The 24083-nt window shown below is 36.8% G+C and overlaps 3 protein-coding genes, 1 long non-coding RNA gene and 1 other non-coding gene across 6 annotated transcripts; 2 read left to right on the top strand and 3 right to left on the bottom strand.

Moving 5' to 3' along the window:
* Positions 1–971: 971 nt before the first annotated feature.
* Positions 972–1754, bottom strand: LOC121764720. The gene is made up of 2 exons (XR_006042613.1): positions 1496–1754; positions 972–1423 (listed from the first exon to the last, which is right to left on the bottom strand). It is a non-coding gene; the product is annotated as an uncharacterized LOC121764720 (long non-coding RNA).
* Positions 1755–12340: 10586 nt separating this feature from the next.
* On the top strand, positions 12341–17988 carry LOC121763833 (importin subunit alpha-9-like). 2 transcript variants are annotated; one of them, XM_042159918.1, is made up of 11 exons: positions 12341–12646; positions 13049–13271; positions 13616–13769; positions 13847–13949; positions 15675–15859; positions 16111–16187; positions 16581–16731; positions 16813–16894; positions 16968–17026; positions 17153–17455; positions 17580–17988. In XM_042159918.1, the coding sequence occupies exons 1-11, from the start codon at positions 12595–12597 to the stop codon at positions 17742–17744; spliced, it is 1554 nt and encodes a 517-aa protein (XP_042015852.1). In that variant the 5' UTR covers positions 12341–12594; the 3' UTR covers positions 17745–17988. The 2 variants fall into 2 exon arrangements, with proteins under 2 accessions (XP_042015852.1, XP_042015853.1); XM_042159919.1 differs by lacking the exons at positions 12341–12646; positions 13049–13271; positions 13616–13769; positions 13847–13949 and adding an exon at positions 13967–14492.
* An 88-nt stretch (positions 17989–18076) lies between these two features.
* On the bottom strand, positions 18077–18148 carry TRNAE-UUC. The gene has a single exon. It is a non-coding gene; the product is annotated as a tRNA-Glu (tRNA).
* Positions 18149–18469: 321 nt separating this feature from the next.
* Positions 18470–19960, top strand: LOC121763710 (beta-1,4-xylosyltransferase IRX9-like). The gene is made up of 3 exons (XM_042159770.1): positions 18470–19156; positions 19226–19418; positions 19586–19960. The coding sequence occupies exons 1-3, from the start codon at positions 18600–18602 to the stop codon at positions 19703–19705; spliced, it is 870 nt and encodes a 289-aa protein (XP_042015704.1). The 5' UTR covers positions 18470–18599; the 3' UTR covers positions 19706–19960.
* Positions 19961–23479: 3519 nt separating this feature from the next.
* LOC121764372 (proteasome subunit beta type-10-like) lies at positions 23480–23824 on the bottom strand. Its single transcript, XM_042160407.1, has one exon. The coding sequence runs from the start codon at positions 23822–23824 to the stop codon at positions 23480–23482; it is 345 nt and encodes a 114-aa protein (XP_042016341.1).
* Positions 23825–24083: the final 259 nt, after the last annotated feature.

Raw genomic sequence — 24083 nt, 5'->3', positions numbered from 1 at the left:
TTTGTAATACACTATGTTGATATAACAGAATGACGATCTTACCCTTTTGTTGATATTTTGTCTACTATTTATTGAGATTCGTAAGATTTAATCTCATCCATTCATTTTCAAATCTTAGGGTGGAGATATGGTCTTAATTTTGGATTATAATAATATAAGCAATATAAGAGGACCCACATGGGTTATACTTATATTTGCATAAAAGATAGTAATTGTATATTTCAAGTAAAGGGCACAATAATTTCAATATATTTAAGTGTATCGATTTTGTCGAATTAGCATTAATCACACAACTTTTTATTAATATTTTAAGTTTATGGCTGATCATATCATGGCCATTCAGCATCACTCTAAAAAAAACTTCTTCTAGATAAAAATGCCAAAAATAATAGTTGTAATAAGAGAATGGAGCGGTGCAATAAAAGCATTATAGAATTGTTGGTTGATTTATTAATTAAATGCAACTTCCTTCTTGTCGTCAACAATTTAGTGTAATTAATTGCGCATAAATGCAAGCTACGTGTAAGAATTCTATATTTCTACTCTTTATATAAATAAAAGTACTTTAACCTCCTATTCCACATGCATATATCAATAAGCAACGATATAATATATCAAGGTGCACTTTAATCCCCTAATAAACCCTTGTATAGTATTATAATATAGTAATTCTAATAATTTACATTACAAATAATCGTAAACAAAATAGAACATCAGCATCCGTTATAGTGCCCAATTACAGAAGAAGCTTACCCACCCCTAAATTTTCCTTTATCTAAATAAAAGAGTTAAGCATAGTTTACGGCCTGAATTTTGGAGAATTTCAAAATATAATCAAATTATTATATTATTCGTTTCAATCTCAACTTTGTTGAAAGCTTGATTTTGGCCAACAACTAAAATTCGGCTTCCATAAAATTGAATCTTTGCGTATAAATAACACAAACGAGTGCAATACCATGACACCTCAATTATTCAAAATTCAAACAAGTTGATTTAATTTTTCTATGTTTAATTCTCGGTCACAGACCAAAACTGAAACCATGGAGTACAAAATTGAGATTTTAAAAAACCAAGCAAAATTCAAGTCATATTTTAAAAGATTCCAAATCTCGTTGCATAAACTATACTGAAACCCAATTTTTTAAATTCACACAAATGCAAATTATATATGACATTTTCAAAAAAAAAAAGAGAGAATAATAGTATGAATGATCATTTGAGTCATCACAAACTCACGATCTAGAATTTTTCCTATCAATATGTCTCCTTACATTCCGTTTGGACTTGAAACGGGCCGAGGTGGGTTGATGAGGGATTCTTGGGCCGGCCCGATTCGGCGGCGGGTTGTATGTGTGCGTTTCCGGCCCTCTGTAATCAATATCGTAAACCTCTGATCCCATATTCTTCGCATGCATTCTCCCTGCAAATTCACATTTTAGAGAGATAGTATATAATATACTTACTTTATAATTGAGGGAGAGTGGGTGGGAACCTGCTGAAAAGCCCGGCCCGAAGAGGAGGAGGAGAAGTAGAATGCAAAGGAAACTAGACTTGAGGAACTCCATCACATTCCAAATTAGTAGAAGAGTTGTTTGTAATTTGATGTGATTTATTTTGGAGAGGAGTGAAGAAGGGAAGAGTTAAGGAATTTTTTGAAGAGAGGTTTTGGGAATTGAAAGCGTCGACATCTGCACAGCCATTGATTGAGATGTGTTGTGCTGGAACATTTATGTTTTCAGATCTCAAATCATGTCTCCTCTTCTATTTACTTACTAGTATTGTACAATTATCACTTTATTCTACTACATCCTATCTTTAAAAATACATCTACTTTTTAAATAATACGGGTTTTAATATAAAATTAGTAAAGTATAAAAAAATAAAAATAAAAAAAATGACTGGAATATTATTAGTGGATAATGGATCCCACTTTATTAGAAAGTAAAAAATAAATCCCTACTAAAACAGAAAGTTTCTAATTTTAAGAGAGGCACGAAATAAAAATAGTTAAAGGATGAAGAACAAAAGAAGAAAGTATAAAATATAATTAAATAATAAAAAAGGAAATTATATTATTAGTCATGCTCGTGCATGTTGCCATGACAAGGGGCATGAGAAATTTAGTGGTATCATGCATGTCTGACAAAGTGACAAGCATAATTCTGCAATGCTTTGATGTGTTGTTGAATATAAGATGTAAATTATTTGAGTCGAATCTGAATTTATTTCATTTGTTTTGAGATGAATTCAGTAATTTAATTTTATCAAATCATGAAGTTTGACGAAGATGCAACTCTTCAAAGAGTTGATCAGTTTAAATTTAGTTTGACTTTAAACAGCTTCATAACTGAATCTCAAGGTAGAATATTTAGTTCAGCTTATTTTTCAATTAAAAATATTGTTATCATAAACACAATTGAATCTAAGTATGGTATGGACAATCCCATGTGTGTATGTCTTGAAGAGACATCACATATAGGAGACCACCTCTTTGGCTGGACTTCACTGCCATATTTATTCCTTTAAACTTTTATTACTATATTTTTAGAGTTAACATACAATTTCTGGCTACTTTCTTTTTTCCGAAACATAATTATTTGGTCATTCTTTCTGGTTGTGATCAGTATACTATACATGACCAATTTTAGTTGGGATAATTCAATGCACTGCAAGCCACGGATTAGGACCAGAAATATTTATTTTTTTCCATTAAGTCTTACATGAAATTAAATGTCGGCCCTGTATCATGATTTTCACAAAGCTTGCATTTTTAATGAATTTTAATTTCAATTCACATTCTCTGGTTTGAAGTTGAGTCACTTATACTTCTAATTTCAGTCTTGTAGATTATTCATATACTTGGCCCTTGCAGTATAGTACTCCCTCCATTTTAAAATAGTGGAGTCATTTTGGTACGTTCCATATGAAGTTATTTCAGTTTTTAAGTAAAATTCAACATATTTCCTTTGACTTACTTTACTCTCTTTTACTTTATTTTATCTTCACCTCTCTATCTTTTTTATTTTCTACTTTGTTTTATTACTTAACTCACTAATTAATACCCCCTCCGTCCCGCTTTAGGAGTCCCAGTTGAGGTAAACTAATAAAAAATTCTTATAATTCAATTTAAAAAGTGTTAAAAGCGAGTCTCAATATCCACTATAACATTTATTTATTACACACTACATAAACACTTTCTTAAAACATGTGCCAAAAGTGGGTCCCAATATCCACTACAACATTTATTTATTACAAACTCAAACACTTTTTTAAAACATGTGCACGACTCAATCGGGACTCCTAAAGTGGAACAGAGGAAGTACAATTATTCTTAAATTACGTGCTTAAAAAAATGTCTCCATTATTATGGAATGGAGGGAGTAGTTATAAGTTAATTAGTAACTAGCATTCACATTTCACTCAGAACTACACCCACATCCAACTAAATCCCCAATTTGAGAACGTCAAATATATCAACAAAACAAGCCTTACCATGATTGAAAACTAAAACCAACGAGTATATCCTATAAGGTGGGGATAGGACAATGGTTAAAATTAAAAATATTTTAGGGTTTCTTGAATTCTTAAACTTAATATGACTAATCTTTCAAGTCCAATAAGAATGGGGCACGTTATAAGATTGGCATCAAATGAAAATAGCGTCACTTTTATTATTAAGGGTCCCAAATTGTAAAGGCATTGATTGGATGGATATGTATTGTTTCGAAAGATGGTCCTCTCTCGGTATGGGAATGTAATGTAGTGGTAACAATATAGTAGCAGAGCAGTAATTTGTTTCTCAATCAAGTAATTGTTTTATGTTTTGCCATAATATTTAGTATTTACCTTGTCTTGTATTGAGACATATAAAGTGTCTTTCAGTTGGCATGATTTAGTATCATATAATTATATATCTAATACTATGAAATTATGAGATTATTTTAGTTAAGAAGTGTGTTAAGGATAGTCTTCCTTAACGATCGGATTCCACACAATCAAGAAACGGAACCATAGCCGTCGAGCGCCCAAGAGGTTTGGGTCGGCGAAGACTTCCGGTAAAGGGGGTGCTGAGCGCAAGAGAGATTCTCGTCGGCAGCAATAGAGAGGTTTCTTGTTGCACAATTAATTGGGCCAAATAAATGATTTCATATATTGATTGATTGCATAACAAGATAACAATCGATCCTATTTATAACACTAGAACTACTACCCTAACTTAATGAACAAGAAACAAATATAAGAAAAGATATGCTAATCCCTAATATATCTAAACTAAAGGAAGGTTCGTAACAACTCCCCCACGGTTAAAATCCACCTTGTCCTCAAGGTGGAAACCACAAACCAAGGACGAGAGTTGAAAGCAAAAGCTTTGGCGAGGCGTCTCCTCCTGGATCAAACGCATCCCGAACAACTGAACTTCTCCCTTCCTCACCTCCACCAAAAATGAACAAAAGCGGACGAATGTGGTCGTCTAAAGGTGAACATCTCCATTTGCACACTTCTGCATCCGGAATGTGTAAATATAGTTGGAGAAGTCCCAAGTATTCCTCGCAATTAAATTCCTAATCCTTCGCTCTACCGCTTGTGATCTTCTTCGGTCTAAAAAAAGAACAGGCTCCCAACGTCCTCTTCTGTCTAAAGGAAGAATAGGCTCCCAACGTGCCACACACTTCTGCCACATACACCAAATTTTTCCCTATATATTCTTGCACCACAGGAATGCAAATTCTCAAGCAGACATCGCCCTTATCATACGCATTTTCTTTAAGCAAAAACCTGAAATCCCCTTCGATATGTAAGAACGCAACAGCATGCAGTGACGTTGGTGATATGATGTTAGTCTCATCAGAGCTGCACGGAAGATATATATCCTCCAAAGATGAAACTCGGGGGCCTTCGGGGCTCGCATCTGTATCCTCCTTTACTCCGTGATTATCACAACGCAAGGCTATTGACTGATTCGTTACACCAGCCACATCTAAGTAGATATACCATGATCACCGACTTCGCCCACCTCTATTTCTAATCTAGAGTCCATTAAAAATGAACTTCCTAGATTGTCACTATGCTCCTCCACCATCTCATTCTTAGAAGAATAATTGAAATCTTTAGCATTATCAAATGAATATTCCATATGAGCATCCAAACTCGGTAAATCAAACATTTCTTCTTGTTGTTCCCTCATTTCATTCGTAATCGAAGCGTACTTCGACGAATGTGTATGTGAGAACTCATTATCACTAACTAGTGAATCTGTCCCACTCCGGCTCCGAAGCGAACAAAGACCAAACAACCTCTTCTTTCTAAATTGGACCTCGAGAATAGCTTTCATCTCAGGAGCTGAACCCGTAATCGAGCACCTGTCGACATTCCGCAGAGAACTATTATGAGAGAAAGATGACATCATCTCCCAATATAGATCTTCAGTTTCATCCCTACCATATGATATCGATCTCGAAAGAAAAGCTTCATCTTTTCTCATTGAGGTTGGGACATGCAGTGCTGTTGAATAGACATGACGCGGCAGACACCAGCGCGGTGGTAGCGGTGGCCAACCGGTTGAGGGCTGCTGGTGGAGCCACGAGTAGTGTTCCGTTGTGGAACATCGCCGCTGCACATAAGAATTCCTACTAAAATAGGACCGTGGTATTCTCGGGCGATCTGGCGGATAGCTCCACGCACGGTCTTGGCGCCTCGACTGATTATACACATATGGGCTGCGTAACTGTCGGTAGGGTTCCGGACCATAAATTGACGATGGTGCATAGCCATAAGACGACTGTTCAAAGGGCTGGAAACCCCGTGAATTGCGGCTACCAGTAGGATGCAATGACTGTGGCGGTGGCTCCGACAGCGGAGAAGGGAGAATCTCTCCGGAATCGAAGCGCGCACAAGGCTGCTGTCCATACGCTGCTTTTGACGCCTGCAATCTTGTCACACGTCGATCAAGTTCCTCCCAACGTGATTCCAATTTATCGACCCGCCTATCCGCCGAATCCAATCTAAACTCCAACTTGTCGAATCGTGCCATAATCTTGTCAAGCCCTGAAGAGAAGGGATCGCACTTCCCCGTGATATCGCGAGTCTGGTTGCTCGATTCCAGGTCGTCGCGCCGTGGCATTCGTTGCTGTCCATCACCGCGGCGACTGCTCGCCGGGAAACACCGTGAATGATCGCCCCCAACTCCTGGGCGTTGCCTCCGGTAAGGAGGCCGGTTGGCGGCACTAGGTCATCCGAGCCGTCCATAGAGAGTACTCAATGAAAGACACCAGTTGTTAAGGATAGTCTTCCTTAACGATCGGATTCCACACAATCAAGAAACGGAACCGTAGCCGTCGAGCGCCCAAGAGGTTTGGGTCGGCGAAGACATCCGGCAAAGGGGGTGCTGAGCACGAGAGAGATTCTCGTCGGCAGCGATAGAGAGGTTTCTTGTTGCACAATTAATTGGGCCAAATAAATGATTTCATATATTGATTGATTGCATAACAAGATAACAATCGATCTTATTTATAACACTAGAACTATTATCCTAATTTAATGAACAAGAAACAAATATAAGAAAAGATATGCAAATCTCTAATATATCTACACTAAAGGAAGGTTCGTAACAAGGTGTATGTGACTTATTATTATAACATTATTCATCTCAGATTAAGTTGCGAAATTTCTATTTTTGCACTATGTAGGCCTCAACGATTGTCTTGTCCTCAAATGAACGACGTAATTTGAGGGCTTGTTTGAAAAAAAAATACAGTACGAAATTTGAAGTATGCGTGTGTTTATTCAATGTTATGCAGTATTGCATAACAAAATTTATAAACTGAAAAAAAGGAATAAATATCAATAGATGATTTATCTATTGAGGTAATTTAGCAACTATGAATCTGAATCATGTTATATCTATAGATTAAGAAATAAATAAAGATTTCTTTCCCATTTATTAAATACATCAAATTAATTAAATATGAATCGAATTGTGACAGTTTAACTTTTTTTTTTTTGTAATAATTGAGGGATAAATCCAGGCATATCCAATGGGCCTACAGTTGGGTTACCCGTCCATTAAAAGTCGTTGGACCCATAACTTATGGCCTCTCTCATTTGATATTTGTTGTATGCTCATCGTCATTGTGTGGCTATTTGAAGGTCTAATTTTATACTCATTAAAGTGGTAATTATTAATTAGCATGTTGTGCTAATTAAGGTCAATGATAATTCATAATATAATGCATTTGTTGGAGTTAATTTCAAAAATAGATACCAAATTAGGTGTTTGTATCAAAATAGTTACTACTGAAATTTGTTTTGTTTCAAAATGAAGACTGTACTAAATTTTATACTCCTATTATTAGTGGTTTAATTCGAATTGTCAAAATATTTTATTCCATATGACAATTAAAATACTCCTTACACAATATTTTCAATTTAAGTTAGTTTAGTAAAAAATTTACACATGATTATGTATTTTGCATAAATTTTCCCTTTACAATTCTACTTAGCTTGTTTCGTAGCCCTGTTTAAGTTAATTTAGATATGCTATGTTGGTAAACACAACATATATATATTTATATTGATGTGAGGAGTATAATATAAATTCATGAGCTACTCCAACTATCATCTAAGATGGAAACTCATCAATTTTTATCATGGTTAAAATATGCGAGGATGATATACATTGAGTAGAAATAGATGCTAAATGAGGATAAAAAACAAGAAGGGAGGATAAAAAACAAAAAGGGAAAACAAGGAAAAAAAAACTTATATATATCGGCCCACCCTAAATCATCATATACTTTATCTTTGATAGTTCCAACATTTCCGAATAGACTAGACTAATAATAACATGGCTTTTCAAAAGTAACAACTACAATTTGTTATTGGATTTGAAAAGGTTAAAAAACAATAAAACCAAACTTATTATCTCTTTCCAAACTAAAAGGTTGCTCTTCTTTAAAAAAACACAAACCGAATTCATTAATAAAAAATTATTTTATTTTCTATTTTTATATGTTTATTAAAATTAATTTCAATTTATTTAGGATGCTAATATGGGTCTTATCGTCATTAATAATATTTAATTATTATTTATCTATTTTAATAATTTTATCTTAAAATTCATATAGTCCATCGTTACAATTATTTTTAATGGATGACGACAGATGAGAATATAATATTTATTTTTTAATTTCACTTCTCAACTAGTTTTGGTACTTATCATCATGTACTCCTACTAGCTAAATAACATTGTAAACTATTTTTAACGAATGATGACGTATGAGAATAAAATTTATTTTAGTTTCACTTTTCAACTAGATAGTTTTGGTACTTGATCCTGTGTTTAGCCAAACGACAATGTCAATTAATATGGAAAACTAATTCATAGTAGTATTTGATTTTGTATCTAGCTAAACGACATTGTCGATTGGTGTGGATAACTTACTCATATTTGATTTTAATGAGAGTGAACTACACTAAATACTCATAACTTTTGCAATTGTTACATCAGTGACCTCTAACAAAAAAAAATAGTACTAGAGGGGCCTAACAAAACATACAATTACAAACGAGATTTTTTAGCCATTTTTCGAACGAAAATGTCCAAATGGCTTGAAGGGCATTTCTGTCTGATCATCTTGAAACCTGCACACCTACTTCATAGACCTGCAATTTACCTGCTATTATCTAATAATTAAGGGAATGGATCCCCTGCTGTGGTGAAAACATGTTTGCAATGTGCCACCGTCTTGCCCAAATTGCTACAGTCCTTGAAACATTCTCAATTGCTGTCATTTTATATTGCAGTATCCTCAATTCATTTGGTCCATGATTAAGTTAATATTGCACTAATCTACCGCCACACGTCCACACTCATAATTATTTACTTATTTATTGAATAGTACCTTTTCTTATAGTAGTAATACTTTGTTGAGTATGTACAAATTTTATCATTTAAAATTTTTATTAACTAAAAGTATTCTATAAATTAATGTATTTCCTCCATCCCATAAAATATACCACACTATCTTTTTTAGTTTGGCATACTAAAGATGTCACATTTCTATTTTTAAAAAAAGTTATCTCTCCCATTAATATAAAAATTATATTTTCTCTATCCACTTAACACACAAAATAATAGCTCATAATATCCCGTATCATCCTACAAGTGTGCCATTTTTTGCACCAAAAATTTGTCAAATTTCAAAACTCATTTTATATTCAAATTTAGTGATTAGGAATTTTATGCTCCCTCCGTCTGCGAATAGAAGCCTCATTTTTTTTCGGCACAAGTTTTAAGAAATATTAAGAAAAGTAAGTGAAAAAAGTTAGTCGTATATGGGTTTCACTTGTATTTATTAGTTTTAAATGAAATGGTAGAAAAAAGTTAGTGATATATGAGTCTCACTTCTCTTTATTAATTTTAAATAAAATGTGAGTGGAATGAGTTAGTGGAATATAAGACATATTACCATTTATAGTATAAATGAATCGGACTCTTATTCGCGGACGGACTAAAATAAAAAAACGGGACTCTTATTCGCGGACGGATGACGGGATGAGTATTCATTAATTTTGTCTAATACCATAAATTAAAACACAAAATTTAATCAAAAGTTTTGATTTAATAAAATCATCACTACAATTTTAGTCCAAACCAAATTATCAACAAACTCTAATTATTATTTTAAATAAACTATTGATATTACATTAATTTATGATAATACTATATTTTTAACGATAAAATTTTAATTACTAAAAATTATGCTCAACAAATTAGTATAACAAAATACACCATTCAACATATTACTAAATAATTTTCTTCAGATAAAATTTAGCTTTATTTTATTTTCTAAAATATTGACCTCTATTTATAGAAGGATCTCAGGATATATGTTACTAAGGCCATCCACAATAGGAATAGCCCAGCCATAGCCTAGCCACTGCCACATCATCAGCACTAAAAATCCTCCTGCCACATCATCAAAACAAGCAAATAGCCCAGTCATAGTCTAGCCACATAATATCCACATCACTATTAACAAATATATACAAAATGAAATAATTAACAATCACACAATATACGAAATTTAATTTACGAGACATATACGGAAAAAATTTAATAATACTATTAAAATTTAAAAAAGTACAATAATTTAAAAAAATACATTAATTTTAAAAAAAATACAATAATAAAAAGGAGTGTCAATTCACTCCTCGTCTCCGTCGTCGCCGCCTCCGTCGCTATCGCAACCATCGCCGCCGCCACCACCGCCGCCGTCGCCTCCGGTCTCCCTCCGTGCCGCCTCCAACTCGTCCTGCAGGCTCATGAGCAAGGTTTGAAGCACGCTCTTCTCCACGGGATCCGTCGCCACCCGCCATTCGGCCATCGTCTTGATCAACTGAGAGCGCGTTTGGGCGCGATCGAAGAATTTGAGATCCTCGGTGGATTGGCCAAGGGGGGATGCCGACTGGACCTCCTGGGAAGCCCCGGCGTTCCCCCTCGCCTCCCGCTGAGCGCGCTTGCGCCCAATCGGGCTAGGTCGGCCACCGACCGAACGCGGCGTGGGGAACCACCGCTGCTGCCGCTGAAATCGCCGGTGTAGTTCAGTCGTTGCTTCTTCGGCCAGCCAGAGTCGACACCTACTCGGAACTTCTCGGACTCGTTCAGCACAAGATAGCAGTTCCAGTAGGTGAAGTCCTTGTATACCCCCTTCAGTGGGAAAGCTTTCTCCGCTATTCTCCTGCAGTCCTCCTCCGTTTGGCCACTGCTCATCATGCGGAGTGCGTTGGTGTACAAACCCGAAAATCGGGAGACCGCAGCCCTGATTCGGTTCCAGGCCTTCCGGCAATCCTCCCCGTTGCGTGGCCTCCCCTCCGGGCAAAATCTCTTGTAGGCTGCTGCTATCTTGCCCCACATGTTGACGATCCTCTGCTCGTTCGAAACGAGAGGATCGTCGCAAACACTCACCCACGCCTTGCAGAGCGCGACGTTCTCCTCGTCCGTCCACCTCCTCCGTACCTCCTCCTCACCCGGCTGCGACGACTCACCGACCTTCTTCTTGCCCTTCTTCTTTGGGGCGCCACGCCCCCGCTCTGCCCCCCCTTGAACTAGAGTTTCCGGAGCTCCGATAGTATCAAACACCAAGTCATCTAAGGAGAAACTATCAAACCCCAAGGGCGTTTGGGTCGATGTGTGCGAAGAACCAGTCGAAAAATCAAAACTGGGGCGATAGACATCCCCCGTCGTCGCCGGGCATCATCTGCATCCTGGGTGCCCATCCCGTTGGTGCCCACCCCGGTATCGTCGGAAACCCCCCCCGGCGGACTCCCCCCCGTTGGCATCCCGGAAAACATCTGCTGCCACGGATACATGTTGTAGTACCCGGGCATCTGACCCCATCCACTTCCCACGGGGATCGACGGAGTTTGTGACCCGCTACTCCCGGAACTAGGCTCGTTGTTGAGATCCATTTCCCGTTGTTGATCTTGTACAGAAATTAAGATAGAGAGAGTACTCGTTAAAACAAGTGGTGCGAATGAAAATGACGAGCAAAGCGCGTATACATAGTGTTTCGGAAAAAAAAAATTTAAATTTCGCGCTAGGCGGTGCACTGGACGATCCGCTCGGCGCTATTGCAGCGTCGAGCGGATCGCCCAGCGCCACGAAACCGCCCAGCGCTGCGCGGTTTCTCTCTCCATTCGTCCGCTGGGCGACTGCAATAGACCGCCCAGCGCCAGCGATCGGCTGGGCGCTATTATGGATGGTCTAACAAAGTCCAACTTATCCAAATAAATAATGATAAAGTGGTAATGTTATTCTAAGTCATGCCTACGCCAATTTACACGGGTCAGATTCTCTCTCATAAATGCAAATTTTAGTTTTATTTCACCAGGTTCTTTTTACAAGCTAGCAATGCTTTAAAAGTCATGAAATGAAAATGGGGATTGATACAAATTTTGATTTCACACTTTAAGACAATTAAGTCATACTCTCAGTCAAACAGGCATGCTGCAGGATGCAGGGCTGGGTAATTTGATAAGAATGCCCTTTAAGGGCCTGAAGGTGGTATCGTCCGTAAAAATCTCTTTTGTGATTGTATTTTTTATTAGGTTCACCTGATGCTATTTTTTTTTATTAAGGATCACTGATACAATAAGTGCAAAAGTTATGAATATTTGGTGCAGTTCACTCTTTTAATTAACTCAACATATTTATAACTTTCAAACACTATTTTCTAATTTAGATATAATTACAAAACCAATTGAACTTTGATAACCAAAAGATAAGGTTTTTGTACTATTGAATTTGGTTAAACGAATAAAAATGAAGTCGTATAACCCTAGAGTTATCCCACAAAACAAAATTAGCGTAGAGTGAGAATCCAAACACATTTTCACTAAATTCAAGAAACCCCCAAAAATTTGTACATCAACCCACCAGTTCAACAAGGCGCGAATTTAAATATTTAATGTTCGATTCCCTCTTCTTCTTCAAACTGCTTGATTTTGTTTTCGCAATCCCGCCGTATTTGCTTCGCTCTGCCGCTTAATCATTCGAAATATTCCTGTAAACGAGCTGGAATTTGTGGGGAAATGGCGGACGAGAACTCTACACCGCATAAAAGAGGACCTTTAAAATCATCAGGCAAAGCCACTCTCTATCTCTCTCTGTTTATATGTAATTGTTCATAGGTATCGAAGTGTTTTGATCATTTTCTGTGTGATTTGTGCGTTTTATGCTATGTCAAAAGTCCGAACATTTGACCGAAAGGGAAGTGTGTGTGTGTGTGTGTGTGTGTTTGTGTTTGTGTGTGTGTGTGTGTGAGAGAGAGAGAGAGTGTGTGTGTGAGTGACATCGGATGCTTCTGTTTCTCTTGGTGGGTTTTTTTTACTGTTATTCAATTAATGGTGTTTGCAAGAGACGGCATTGGTTTATAAGACTCTGAAGCTGATTTCAGTGGGTCTAATTGTGATTTTTGTACTCAACCCTTTTCCTGGCTGTCATTATGGTTTGATGAATTGAGCTTGTTTTGCGTGTGTATTTCAGTTGGAAGTGCTGCAGTGCAGAGGAGACGAGATCATGCAGTCACGGTGCGGAAGGAGAGAAGAGAAGCCTTAATGCGGACCAAGCGTTTATGCAGAGTGGGAGTTAGCAGCGATGATGCTGATGTTCCTGTTGATGCCGACATGGCAACGGATGAAGAACCATCAGTGTTGGAGGACCAGACTGTGAAATCCATTGAAGAACTAAACCTTGCCATTGCCTATCAGTATGTCATACATCACTCTTGTTTCATTTTGAACTGGAATGAAGTTCTGTTGCCTTAATATGTCTTCTGTCAAATGTCAATTATTGATATAATGTGATTACTACTTTAATAATATGGTCGTTTCTATCTGTGTATGCAATTTGGTGGCTGATGGAAAGTTAGACATTCAGGAATGAATTGATATCAGTTTTTTTTAAGCCTCAGTTAAGTCTGCTGTATCGTATTTATGTTTTTTCATGTGAAAAGGTGTTTGCTTTGGCTCCAACATTCTTATGTATATCTTTTGAGGCTTAAATAAAAGTGTGTCAGTCAAAGTGAAACTGACATTATCCTTCCTGCTCCAGAGGAAAAAGAATAATGCAAAAGAGGGTCAACGCTCTTCGTGAGCTACGAAGGCTATTGTCAAAATCAGAATATCCTCCAGTTGAAGCTGCCCTCAAGGCTGGAGCTATGCCAACTCTAGTTCAATGCCTTTCATTTGGTTCACCTGATGAACAGGTTTGAAGACTCTGCATATTTAAGTTAAAGGGGTATCTGCTGTTCTGCATGTTTCTAATGGGGTTTCACTATTTTAGTTGCTTGAGACAGCTTGGTGTCTAACAAATATAGCTGCTGGAAAACCAGAAGAAACGAAAGCCTTGTTGCCTGCATTACCTTTACTTATTGCTCATATGGGAGGTTGTTTTCTATGCTTTTTTTTATTTTAGTTCATTTTTTTATTCTTTTCATTCCTCATTTTATTAAGTATTTGAGCTCCGACTTAACTGATACTGTTGAGGAACACACAGTTATATTTTTCAATATTCTTTGGGAAGTATTCTATGTTCTCAAGTTTCATAGATCACTACTAGGACACCTTTATTATGGTCATGGTAGGAAAAAAGAAAGTAGAATGCGATACTATTGATGGTGAATGCTTTTCTTTTGGCACCACAAATGGTTTCCATGTGTTTCCTTTTCTCTCATATCTCTCTCTTTTATTGTGTGGACTTGTGCATGAGCATTGGAGCACGGGCTTTATTAGGCAGGAGAAAGGGTTAATCTGTGGGTGGCTACGTTTTGTCTCTACCTCCTTCACCCAGTGTTGTCAAAATGTCGTTCGGGTCGCTCGGGTCGCCCGGGTCGCCTGGGTCGAGACCATCACCGCCCCAACATGGATGGGTCGATCGAGATACAGGGTCGCCGCTGGGTCGGCTGGGTCGAGGGGGTCGCCTGGATCGAGTGAGTCGCCTGGGTCGCCCTAAACACATGCTATCTCTGATTTTCTCAAATCTCTCACATGTTTTCTGACTCTCTCAATCACAATTCTCTATATATATGCATGCACCACATCAAACTTTTCAAACCTACTTTCTACACTTTAGAATTCGACTTCTTCACTCCTAAACAAATAAACAATTCAAAGATCTGTTGCTGCCACCCTTCATATATTCCTTTGTTTTGATATTTTCAGACAATGGTTTCAATTATTTATTGTGTTATGACTTATGAATTGTTTTGATATTTTGATCATTTCTATTTTCCATTTTATCTCTATTCACATGAATTGCGTCTACATTTATATTATTTGATATATTATAAACATTAGAGCAATATATTTATTTTATTTAATATTAAAAGGCAAAAAAATTAACCTAGCCTTGTGGGTCTCTCGACCCCGTCGACTCGTCGACCCGCGACCCGAATTTTCACCCCATCGACCCGGTGCGCCCCGCGACCCTAACAACACTGCCTTCACCACATGTTTTGTTTGATCTTGAACTTACCTCTGAATCATTATAGCTTTTCTGATTTGTTACTTGAGTATAATGTTTCAGTTTTTTCTTAACAGTACTCTTTTGTCTGTGATTTTATAATCATATTTACTGATTAACGTTATTTGCTGCTTCTTACCTTTTCCTATGTCTGCCTTCTTTGTTTTATGAACATCTCTTTTTTAGGAGTACTCTTCTACTGTGGCATGTTAAGGTTACACTCATGTTGTTTGTATAGGTTTTGTGTAACTGCATGAACTATTTCCTAGAAATCTACAGCTATTCACCATTTTGCTTGTGGAGTTTATTGTCAAGTCTAGTTCAGTACCACATTTGGATGATTAATGTTATATGATTACATTATTTTTCAAGTAGAATTGTTAACCAGGGATAAAGGTCTACCGCATATCTGCTTGTAACTCGCTCCATGCCACATGCATGTGGTTTGTATTCTTGCATTTAATGAAAAGAAGTTAGCTTCATGAGCCTAATATCTTCTGAAGATTTTAGGCTTAATTATAATTTTGTGTGCCAGAACTGTTCCTTAATCAATGCTTTTAAGTTTACTCACACATGTAGCTCTTTTCAGTACACTTAACTTCAGTCGGAATCTTCAACAACTAATTGAGTGTTCTTTGTTCTTTTGCAGAAAAGAGCTCTCTGCCTGTTGCAGAGCAATGTGCCTGGGCATTGGGAAATGTTGCTGGTGAAGGAGAGGAACTGAGAGATGTTCTCCTATCTCAAGGAGCTTTACAGCCTCTTGCAAGGATGATGCTACCAAACAAGGGATCAACTGTGAGAACAGCTGCTTGGGCATTATCAAACTTAATTAAGGTGCTGAAGCATGTTTTAATCTGCATGTTCCTGCTTTAAAAGTTCAAACGAGGTTGATTGGTTAATTGGTTTATCTGTGATTGGGTAGGTAGGGAAATGTCACTTTGTTTGTATTTTCAAGGCTAGTAACAATTGTCTCATCATCTTGTCTTGGATTTTCTCTAGATGGCGCATGAAGACTACTTAGCCAGAAAACTTTTCTGGGTTCCATATTCTTTGGTATTTGTCTAATATATTAATTTTTTATGCAGGGACATGCAAAAGCTGCTACAGAATTAATCAGACTTGATGGAGTTCTTGATGCAATTCTTCGACACCTTAAAAGAGGGTAAGTAGTTAATGTTTTATCCATTAACCCATTTCTTAATCTGATTGCTGAACTACACGATAACATTGAAAATAGTTGTATAATGAACACTTACTCCTGAGTTTCAACTTTCAACTGACAAGGGAAAATATTAAATAATTAGCCAATTTTGCTTTTGTTATCAATTGAAGGAAACATGAATAGATACATCGATAGGTTGGAGTAAATATATAAACATACATGCATGCATGCACTCACACACATATATGCCGTGAATGAGATTTCCTTGATGCATCATCAGATTATGAAGTAAATATGAATTAATAGGCTTGGTACATTACCATTACTGATGTGTTTATTTTGTTTTTCTCACTTGTTTTATTGCCTACTTTAATTTTATACTGATTTTAACAGAGATGAAGAACTGGCGACTGAAGTGGCATGGGTGGTTGTGTACCTCACTGCCCTTTCAAATGTTGCTACCAGTATGCTAGCAAAAAGTGATCTGCTACAGATACTTGTAGGTAGACTGGCATCATCAAATAGCTTGGAACTGCTTATCCCGGTAATCGGCATTGCATGCATTACAAATTAGGTGCTTTATATTACAATTATTCCATGGTTTTGATGTGGTTCATGTAAATAGGTACTGAGGAGTCTGGGTAATCTTGTAGCTGGTGATTCTTATGTCACTGACAATGTCCTTGTCGCTGGCAATGAAATAACAGGTTAGTTCCAGTTCTTTTAGAGCCGATGTGCTGCATGACTTTATCAACATTTTTAACATTGTGTGTTCACCAGTGCGTGTAATTCAAGTGATGATCAAATGTTTGAGCAGTGAACACCGTGTCTTGAAAAAGGTATGGTAATTTCCATTGTGATGGTATACCATCCTAGTTTCATGCTTATTATACCTAAATATGATTATAAGTTATAACCTTTGGGTTGGGGCTTGGGATCACTATTTTATATGCATGTTGTTTTAGGAATCTGCTTGGGCGCTATCCAACGTGGCTGCTGGTTCTGTCGAGCATAAAAAACTAATACATTCAAGTGGGGCTGTCTCAATACTTATACGCCTTCTGTCAACTTCTCCATTTGACATAAGGAAAGAAGTTGCATATGTTCTTGGTAACCTCTGTGTGGCCCCCTCTGAATCTGGACGGCCTGTATTGATTGTTGATCACTTGGTTTCTCTTGTTGGCGGAGGATGCCTAAGTGGTTTCACAGACTTGGTGAGGTCTGCAGATATCGAGGCCGCCAGACTTGGCCTGCAATTCTTGGAACTGGTTAGCAAACATTTCCTGTTAGGCTGTTACTGTTAATCGCAACAAACGTTCATTCAACTGATTTTCTTGATGTATTTGACCTACAAATTATGTGATTGCATTTAATAGCGCGCCTGTTCTACAGGTTCTGAGGGGAATGCCAAATGGCGAGGGCCCAAAGCTTGTGGAGGCAGAAGATGGAATTGAAGCCATGGAAAGGTTCCAGTTTCATGAAAATGAAGAGCTAAGGAGCATGGCTAATCAGCTAGTCGACAAGTACTTTGGCGAGGAGTATGGACTTGATTCTTAGAGGGTCGTGACCGACCTTTCAGTTATGCAAGAGACATGTTCTCGTATTAGTGGATGCGTTTTGGTTGCATCGAGTGCTTGGAAGTGTTAGTAAAGCTGAATGCATTGTAGAGCACTGATCGTTCATATGTATATCAACCTGTCTTTAGTTTGGATGTAGATGTAGATGGTGGTTTGGATTTGTAACTTATTGTTGTGTCTTTAATTTTTCTAAAAAATGAAGGGAATCTGTGAGGTGTTCTATTTCCGCACTTCCCAAATTTTAGTGCTAGTATTATTATTCTTTCTTTTTGTAGCTGGTTTTCTATTTTATTTGGATCCAAAAAAGGAGGATTCCGTTGCCGGGAATCGAACCCGGGTCTCCTGGGTGAAAGCCAGATATCCTAACCGCTGGACGACAACGGATTTGTTGAACATTAATGATTCCATATTTAATTTATCATCGTAAACAATGTCTGAACAAGAGTAGTTGACTCTTGATAAAAATTCTTGCAAAATGTTCAGATTATATTTTCTTAAATAACTCGACTTTACAAGAGGGAAACACGTCACTATCCATTATCCAATGATGATCCCCCTCCTAACCCACAACATCTCAACAACTTTTTCTCTAAGCAAAAACCAACTGAGTTTCCCATGATGAGTCTTTCTTCCATTACAAGTCATAACTTGGTAAAGTAAACTCACTCACATCTCCAATCACAAACCACAACATGATTGCAATTTACCAACAAAAGGAAATTGTTTGTTCCCTCAATTTCAAGAACAATCCATCAATATCACCAACACAAACAAAAACACTCATAGATAGATAGTGGCACAACAAAAACCAACTACGTTTCTAGATGTTCATGACATGATGATGGGGTCTCAAGAGAGATCAAGAAAAAAAAATCTTAGCATATGGAAGAAAGCCTTACTTCATTTCCTCCTATGCTTTGTGATGGGATTCTTCACAGCCACCACCACCACCACCAAGGCTTTGCGATCTCAAAGACCGCCCCTCTCCTCGCCCGAGCCCTTACTCAACAGCCACACTTCCAAAAGGGCAAGAAATGATCAGAAACTAGTGATCATAGTCTCTCCAACAAGCAAGAGGAACAAGCTCCTCCGCAACGTGATGCTTACAAGACTAGCATCCACTTTGAGGCTAGTGGCTCAGCCACTGGTGTGGGTGGTGGTGGAGCCAAACCCCCCTGATCCCGAGGTTTCTCAGATACTGAGAAAAACCGGGATCATGTACAGGCACGTGGTATCTGATGAAGATTTCATCGATGAGGATGCGGAGATTGACCACCAGAGGAACCTCGCCCTCAGCCACATCGAGCACCACCGCTTGAGTGGTGTGGTCCACTTCGCGGGGCTGTCCAATGTGTATGATCTCAGCTTCTTCCAAGAGATCCGCGCCATCGAGTAAGTATACATTGATACATGAATGGATTCAGCATTGCATAATTAATATTGAAGGTGAGATTGGTGCAGGGCGTTTGGAGCATGGCCTGTAGCGAAGATGGTGGCGAATAGCAGGAAGGTGATGATGGAAGGGAGGGTGTGTGATTCATGGAAATGCCATTTCAACAACATTCATATCTCAAGTTTTGCTTTCAACAGCACCATTCTGTGGGATCCTGAGAGATGGGGAAGAAGAACTTTTCCCACTCAAGATGCACCACAGGTCCTATTTCTCTACTTTATTTACTACTGCATAAATATCTATTGTGACGGTTCGTCTATACATCCCCAAACTCCACGTTAGTATAATAATGTCTGTTTTGAGCTAAGTCCTCACGGTTTTGCTGCCTGCTGCTTCAATGTGAAACTGGGATTTGTTTATGGTTGCAGAATTCACTCAATTATGTGAGAAAGGAAGTTGTCGAAGAGGAAAGCACGTTGAAGGATATTCCAACGCAGGGATGCTGTAAAGTTCTACTATGGGAACTTCATATTCCAAAGATGCTATAAAATGGAATCGATGATTTTTTCTCTTCTTCATTTTCGATTCGTATGCATATATATATTGGAGTGTGATGCGAGTTATCTTGGTTATTTAATCTAAGAAATTGGAAGGTGACAGTAACTCAAGTTGTTATAATAGCAAGGCTAGCAGACGCTCTAATAATGATACAGAAAATGGCTTTCTACATCCAAGATTCAGTTTTTATTCCAATTATATTGTTCATTAATGATAATCTTAATTGTTCCCATTTTCAGTGTTTAGTATTTGTAATAATCTGTGTCATGTCTTTATATTGGAAAGTCTAACTGTGGACGATATAAATAAAATGGCAAAATACAGTCACTTTTCATAATTGGGCCTTCAAGCTAAAAGTGTTCATTTTGGTCAAGTTGATTGTATCCCACATCGAAAATGCAAGCATATACTTATGTAGGTTATAAGATGGCCATGCGCAAGGATGACATTCATAAATTGAGAAATAGTTCAATTTTTATTTTTATTTTTTACTTTTGATATATAAATATCCTTTTATAAGTGTAAAAACTATTAATACTACAAACACTATTCTCAAATTCATGTTTTGTGTGGGAAGTATTTATAAAACATAAATAAATATAAAAATGATTTACAATTTATGTAAATATATATTGTGGCATATATCTGTGAAGTAAGAGAGATGTAAAGAGAAAAAGTAAATAAAGTATTGTTAGTGGAGAATGAGTCTCATCTCATTAGAGAGAAAAGAATTTCCAAAATTAGAAAGTGCATATTCTTGTGGGACAAACTAAAAAGGAAATAGTGCATATTCTTAAGGGACGAAGGGAGTACATTATTAAAAAAAACATCCAACTATATAAAGAGTCTTTTTCTGCATTAAATACTACTCAAAGAATAAATTGCGGTTGCTTCTAAAGTATAATGATGGTTATCTTAGGATATGAAAGTATGAAACTATTAATGAAAAAAAGATGAGATAAGTATATTTACTTTTCCTTAAGTATATTGATAGATTGTGATGAAATTAATCAAAATCTTGAAAAGGATAAACTAAAAAACAAAAATTTATGCTAAAGGATTGTATTATTGGGTTTAAAATAAATGGACTTGGGTTTGCGCCTAAACCCATATGATATATTGGGGCTAAACAGTAAGAGTGATGCTAAATGGTCATAATGTGGTCGGCCATAAAGAGTTAATTTAGTCCATTTATATGTATAAAAAAATTAGAATTATCGATATAAACTTATATGTGTGTGAATGGACTTGTGAGTTGATACTTATCTTTGAATTCCATTACGTAAAACACATTAATATCACGAATTACTGTATACGTTGAGCAACAATCAAGAAATGACAGTAGTAATAAGTTGAGCAAAAACTACGAAAGAGCAACACTAACATGTTGAGCAACATATAATGAAGATGATATAAAAGTAAAATCAAGTAGTATTAAACCAAAAATTTGAAAAAAAATTATTTTTTTGTTATTTAATTAATTTATGGCTGGCCATAATGTGGCCGCATAGCATTATTCAAACAGTAAACACTCATTCCACCAGCGACAGTCCTATGCCATTATCAATAACTCCTTCCCAATAAAAAAGTTTCAACTTTATGATTATCCGTTATGATAAATGTATATAAACTGTAAATACATAATTAAACTTATATTGAATTTTGATCTATAAATTTTTACTTTAAAATAAATTACATACTAATCATTCTGCAACAATTTAAGAAAATTATTTAAGAAAAAAAATAATTTTTTCAGTGAATATTGTATAATTATTTTGAATTAAGCTCAAAATCATGTGAAAATTTATCATAAAGTTTCCATAACATTTCTTCTTTATTGCTATAAAATAATATGGAGTAATTAATAATAAAACTAATTAGCAACTTAATTGAATTGAATTAAAATTTAGGAGCATTGTGTATTGTACATGTTTATGTTAAAATGACAACACCATTTAAGATGACATTGTACCACCAAGGACAACCATTAGATTTAGGAGCAGATTCAACCTTAGCCTGTCACTTAGCAGACTTACTTGCCTATGTATTGTAGATTACTTGATTATCTTTGATTTCATATCTTAGATTGCTTGAAATCATATGCCGAGTTGTTTGCCTATGTATCGCAGAATGCTTTCCTATGTATCATAGATTGCTTGGCCAGATTGTCATTTTAACTATAGTATCACCATAGTGCTTTGATTTCGTATATCATATTGCTTGGAACCATATACCAAATTACTTGAATATGTACATCTATCTTTATTTTCTTGTTGATATATCGAATTGTATGTGACATGCGAGCTTATGGCCAACACCAACTCTAAAATAAAATTAGATACATTTAGTCACAATTTCGTAGTGCGAACTATAATAGTATTATGTTTTAAAAAAGAATTGAAGTACTAGTATTTTCCTAATAATTCCCGAAAATGTCATTAATTTTATATATAAATAAAGCATAAATTTTTGTGCTTCGTGGTCACTTGGAGTTGTATTGATTAACCATTGTTAATGATTAGATGGCTTTTGTAAACTTTATCGATTAATGTCTACCATTCACTGATACTGGATTAGTAGATTATTGGATCTCGTGGTTTTTACAAATTGAAGAGGGATATAAATCTTGGCATTGATTTATTATTCTCGCTTGTTATTGTTTCGTTGCTTGTTTTCATCTACATTAGGTTATTGTAAATTGTGCTCTTAACACATTTTTGCAAATTGGGAAGGTTTGATCATCCATTTCCTTGGAAATCAACCACTCACTCCCAACAAAGTTTGCATTGTGATACATTGTAATGTCCTAGAATCAAGATAAGTAAATGAAAAGTAAACATAAATAAAAACAATTTGAATTTGTATGTGCGGTGAAAACAGTTGTAAAGTTCGATTTGATTGGAATGGAGAATCTCGTGCGTGAACGAAAAAGCTATGTCAAGATTGTCATGTTGCAAATTTAGTAATGTATGCAATGTATGTGAGTACTTGTTTGTAAGTAAAATAAAAATCAGTCCAGATTTTATCAAAATATTTTTTTCTACGTTCATTCCTGCACAAAAGTCGAGGTAAATACACATCGAGGAAATCCATGGATGCTCAAGATAAACAACGGGCTACACATATCCACACCCCTTGATTACAAAAGTCTAAACTTACTAATTCCTAATTCATTAGCTTTGCAAAAGTAAGAAACTAAAGATTCAAGAGTCAAGATTTACTACCACTTTACTAGCTAAGCTCCAAATTCCTAATCCTTCATTCCTTCTAAAACAGTAACATCCAATACCCGATGGTCGGGATCAAGGTTGGGCCAAAGCCGGCCCACAATACGCAGCATGGCGATCCTCCACCCGATGAAGAAGATGTTGGAATAAGGAAATCAATTAATTGGAGAACAAGAAGGCAAGTGATGAAGTTATGGCAAGAATAAAGAAGGAAAGCAATTAAAGATTATGGAAAATCAAATACAATGGATACTAGTATAATTAGAATATATTTTCCATGTATAGCTAGAATTATAGCCTATAAAAGGTTGTGTAACCATTGAGATAATCACTTCAAGTAATTCACAATGTAGTCTTTGAAGTTCTCCCCGTTTTTTACTTTCTGCAATAGTCTTTTATTTTCCGCATTGTATTTTCTAACATGGTATCAGAGCGGGTTCGATCACTAGGATCGATCGGTGCCTCTATAGCAAAAAAAAGGCCTCATCATCGTCCCTTCCAAAAACCAGCCAAAACCCTTTAAAAAACAACCATGTATCAGCCCCAAAAATCTCCCCCATAAGGAGAAAGGAGACTGGTGGCAGTCAAGAACCACAACAGAAGAGGAGAGAAATGAGGCATTGTGGTGAAGGAGGTGGAGCCAGTAGCAAGGCCACAAAGACTGCTAGAGAAGCGTTGATCGGCGCAAGAAGCCAACGACGAAGGAACGGAGCAAATTGCTTCTGCCACAAGTTTTAACTCGCAATTTATATCAGCAACAATGGGGCCTTCAGTGGCTCGTGTGTCAACTCCAAGAATGACACCATCCTGAAAAACCAACCCAACAATTGTAGTTCCGGTCTTCAGATACGAGGATGGCTTCAAACCCTTTTGCATAAGCATCTCTTGCACAAATCATTCTCGTTTCTCTTGCACAAATCGAAAGAAAATCCTCCCATAGCAGGAGCCGATTCCTCGAATCTCGACATTGCAATTTCTCCATGGAGTTCAGCGATTACTTGCTGATTTGGAGGTGGCAATGAGCCCTAGATTCGGAGATAAAATCTGAATTCACGGTTTGTCCGGCCGAGGGGCAGAGGAAGAATGCGACCGAACAACTCCTCTCCAAATCTATGGTGGTCGTGAAGACCAAAGATGACGA

This window comes from Salvia splendens, chromosome 14 (assembly GCF_004379255.2).
Source record: "Salvia splendens isolate huo1 chromosome 14, SspV2, whole genome shotgun sequence".
Taxonomy (NCBI): Eukaryota; Viridiplantae; Streptophyta; class Magnoliopsida; order Lamiales; family Lamiaceae; genus Salvia; species Salvia splendens.
Note: the sequence above shows the minus strand (reverse complement) of the source record. Positions and strands in the feature narration are given on the sequence as shown.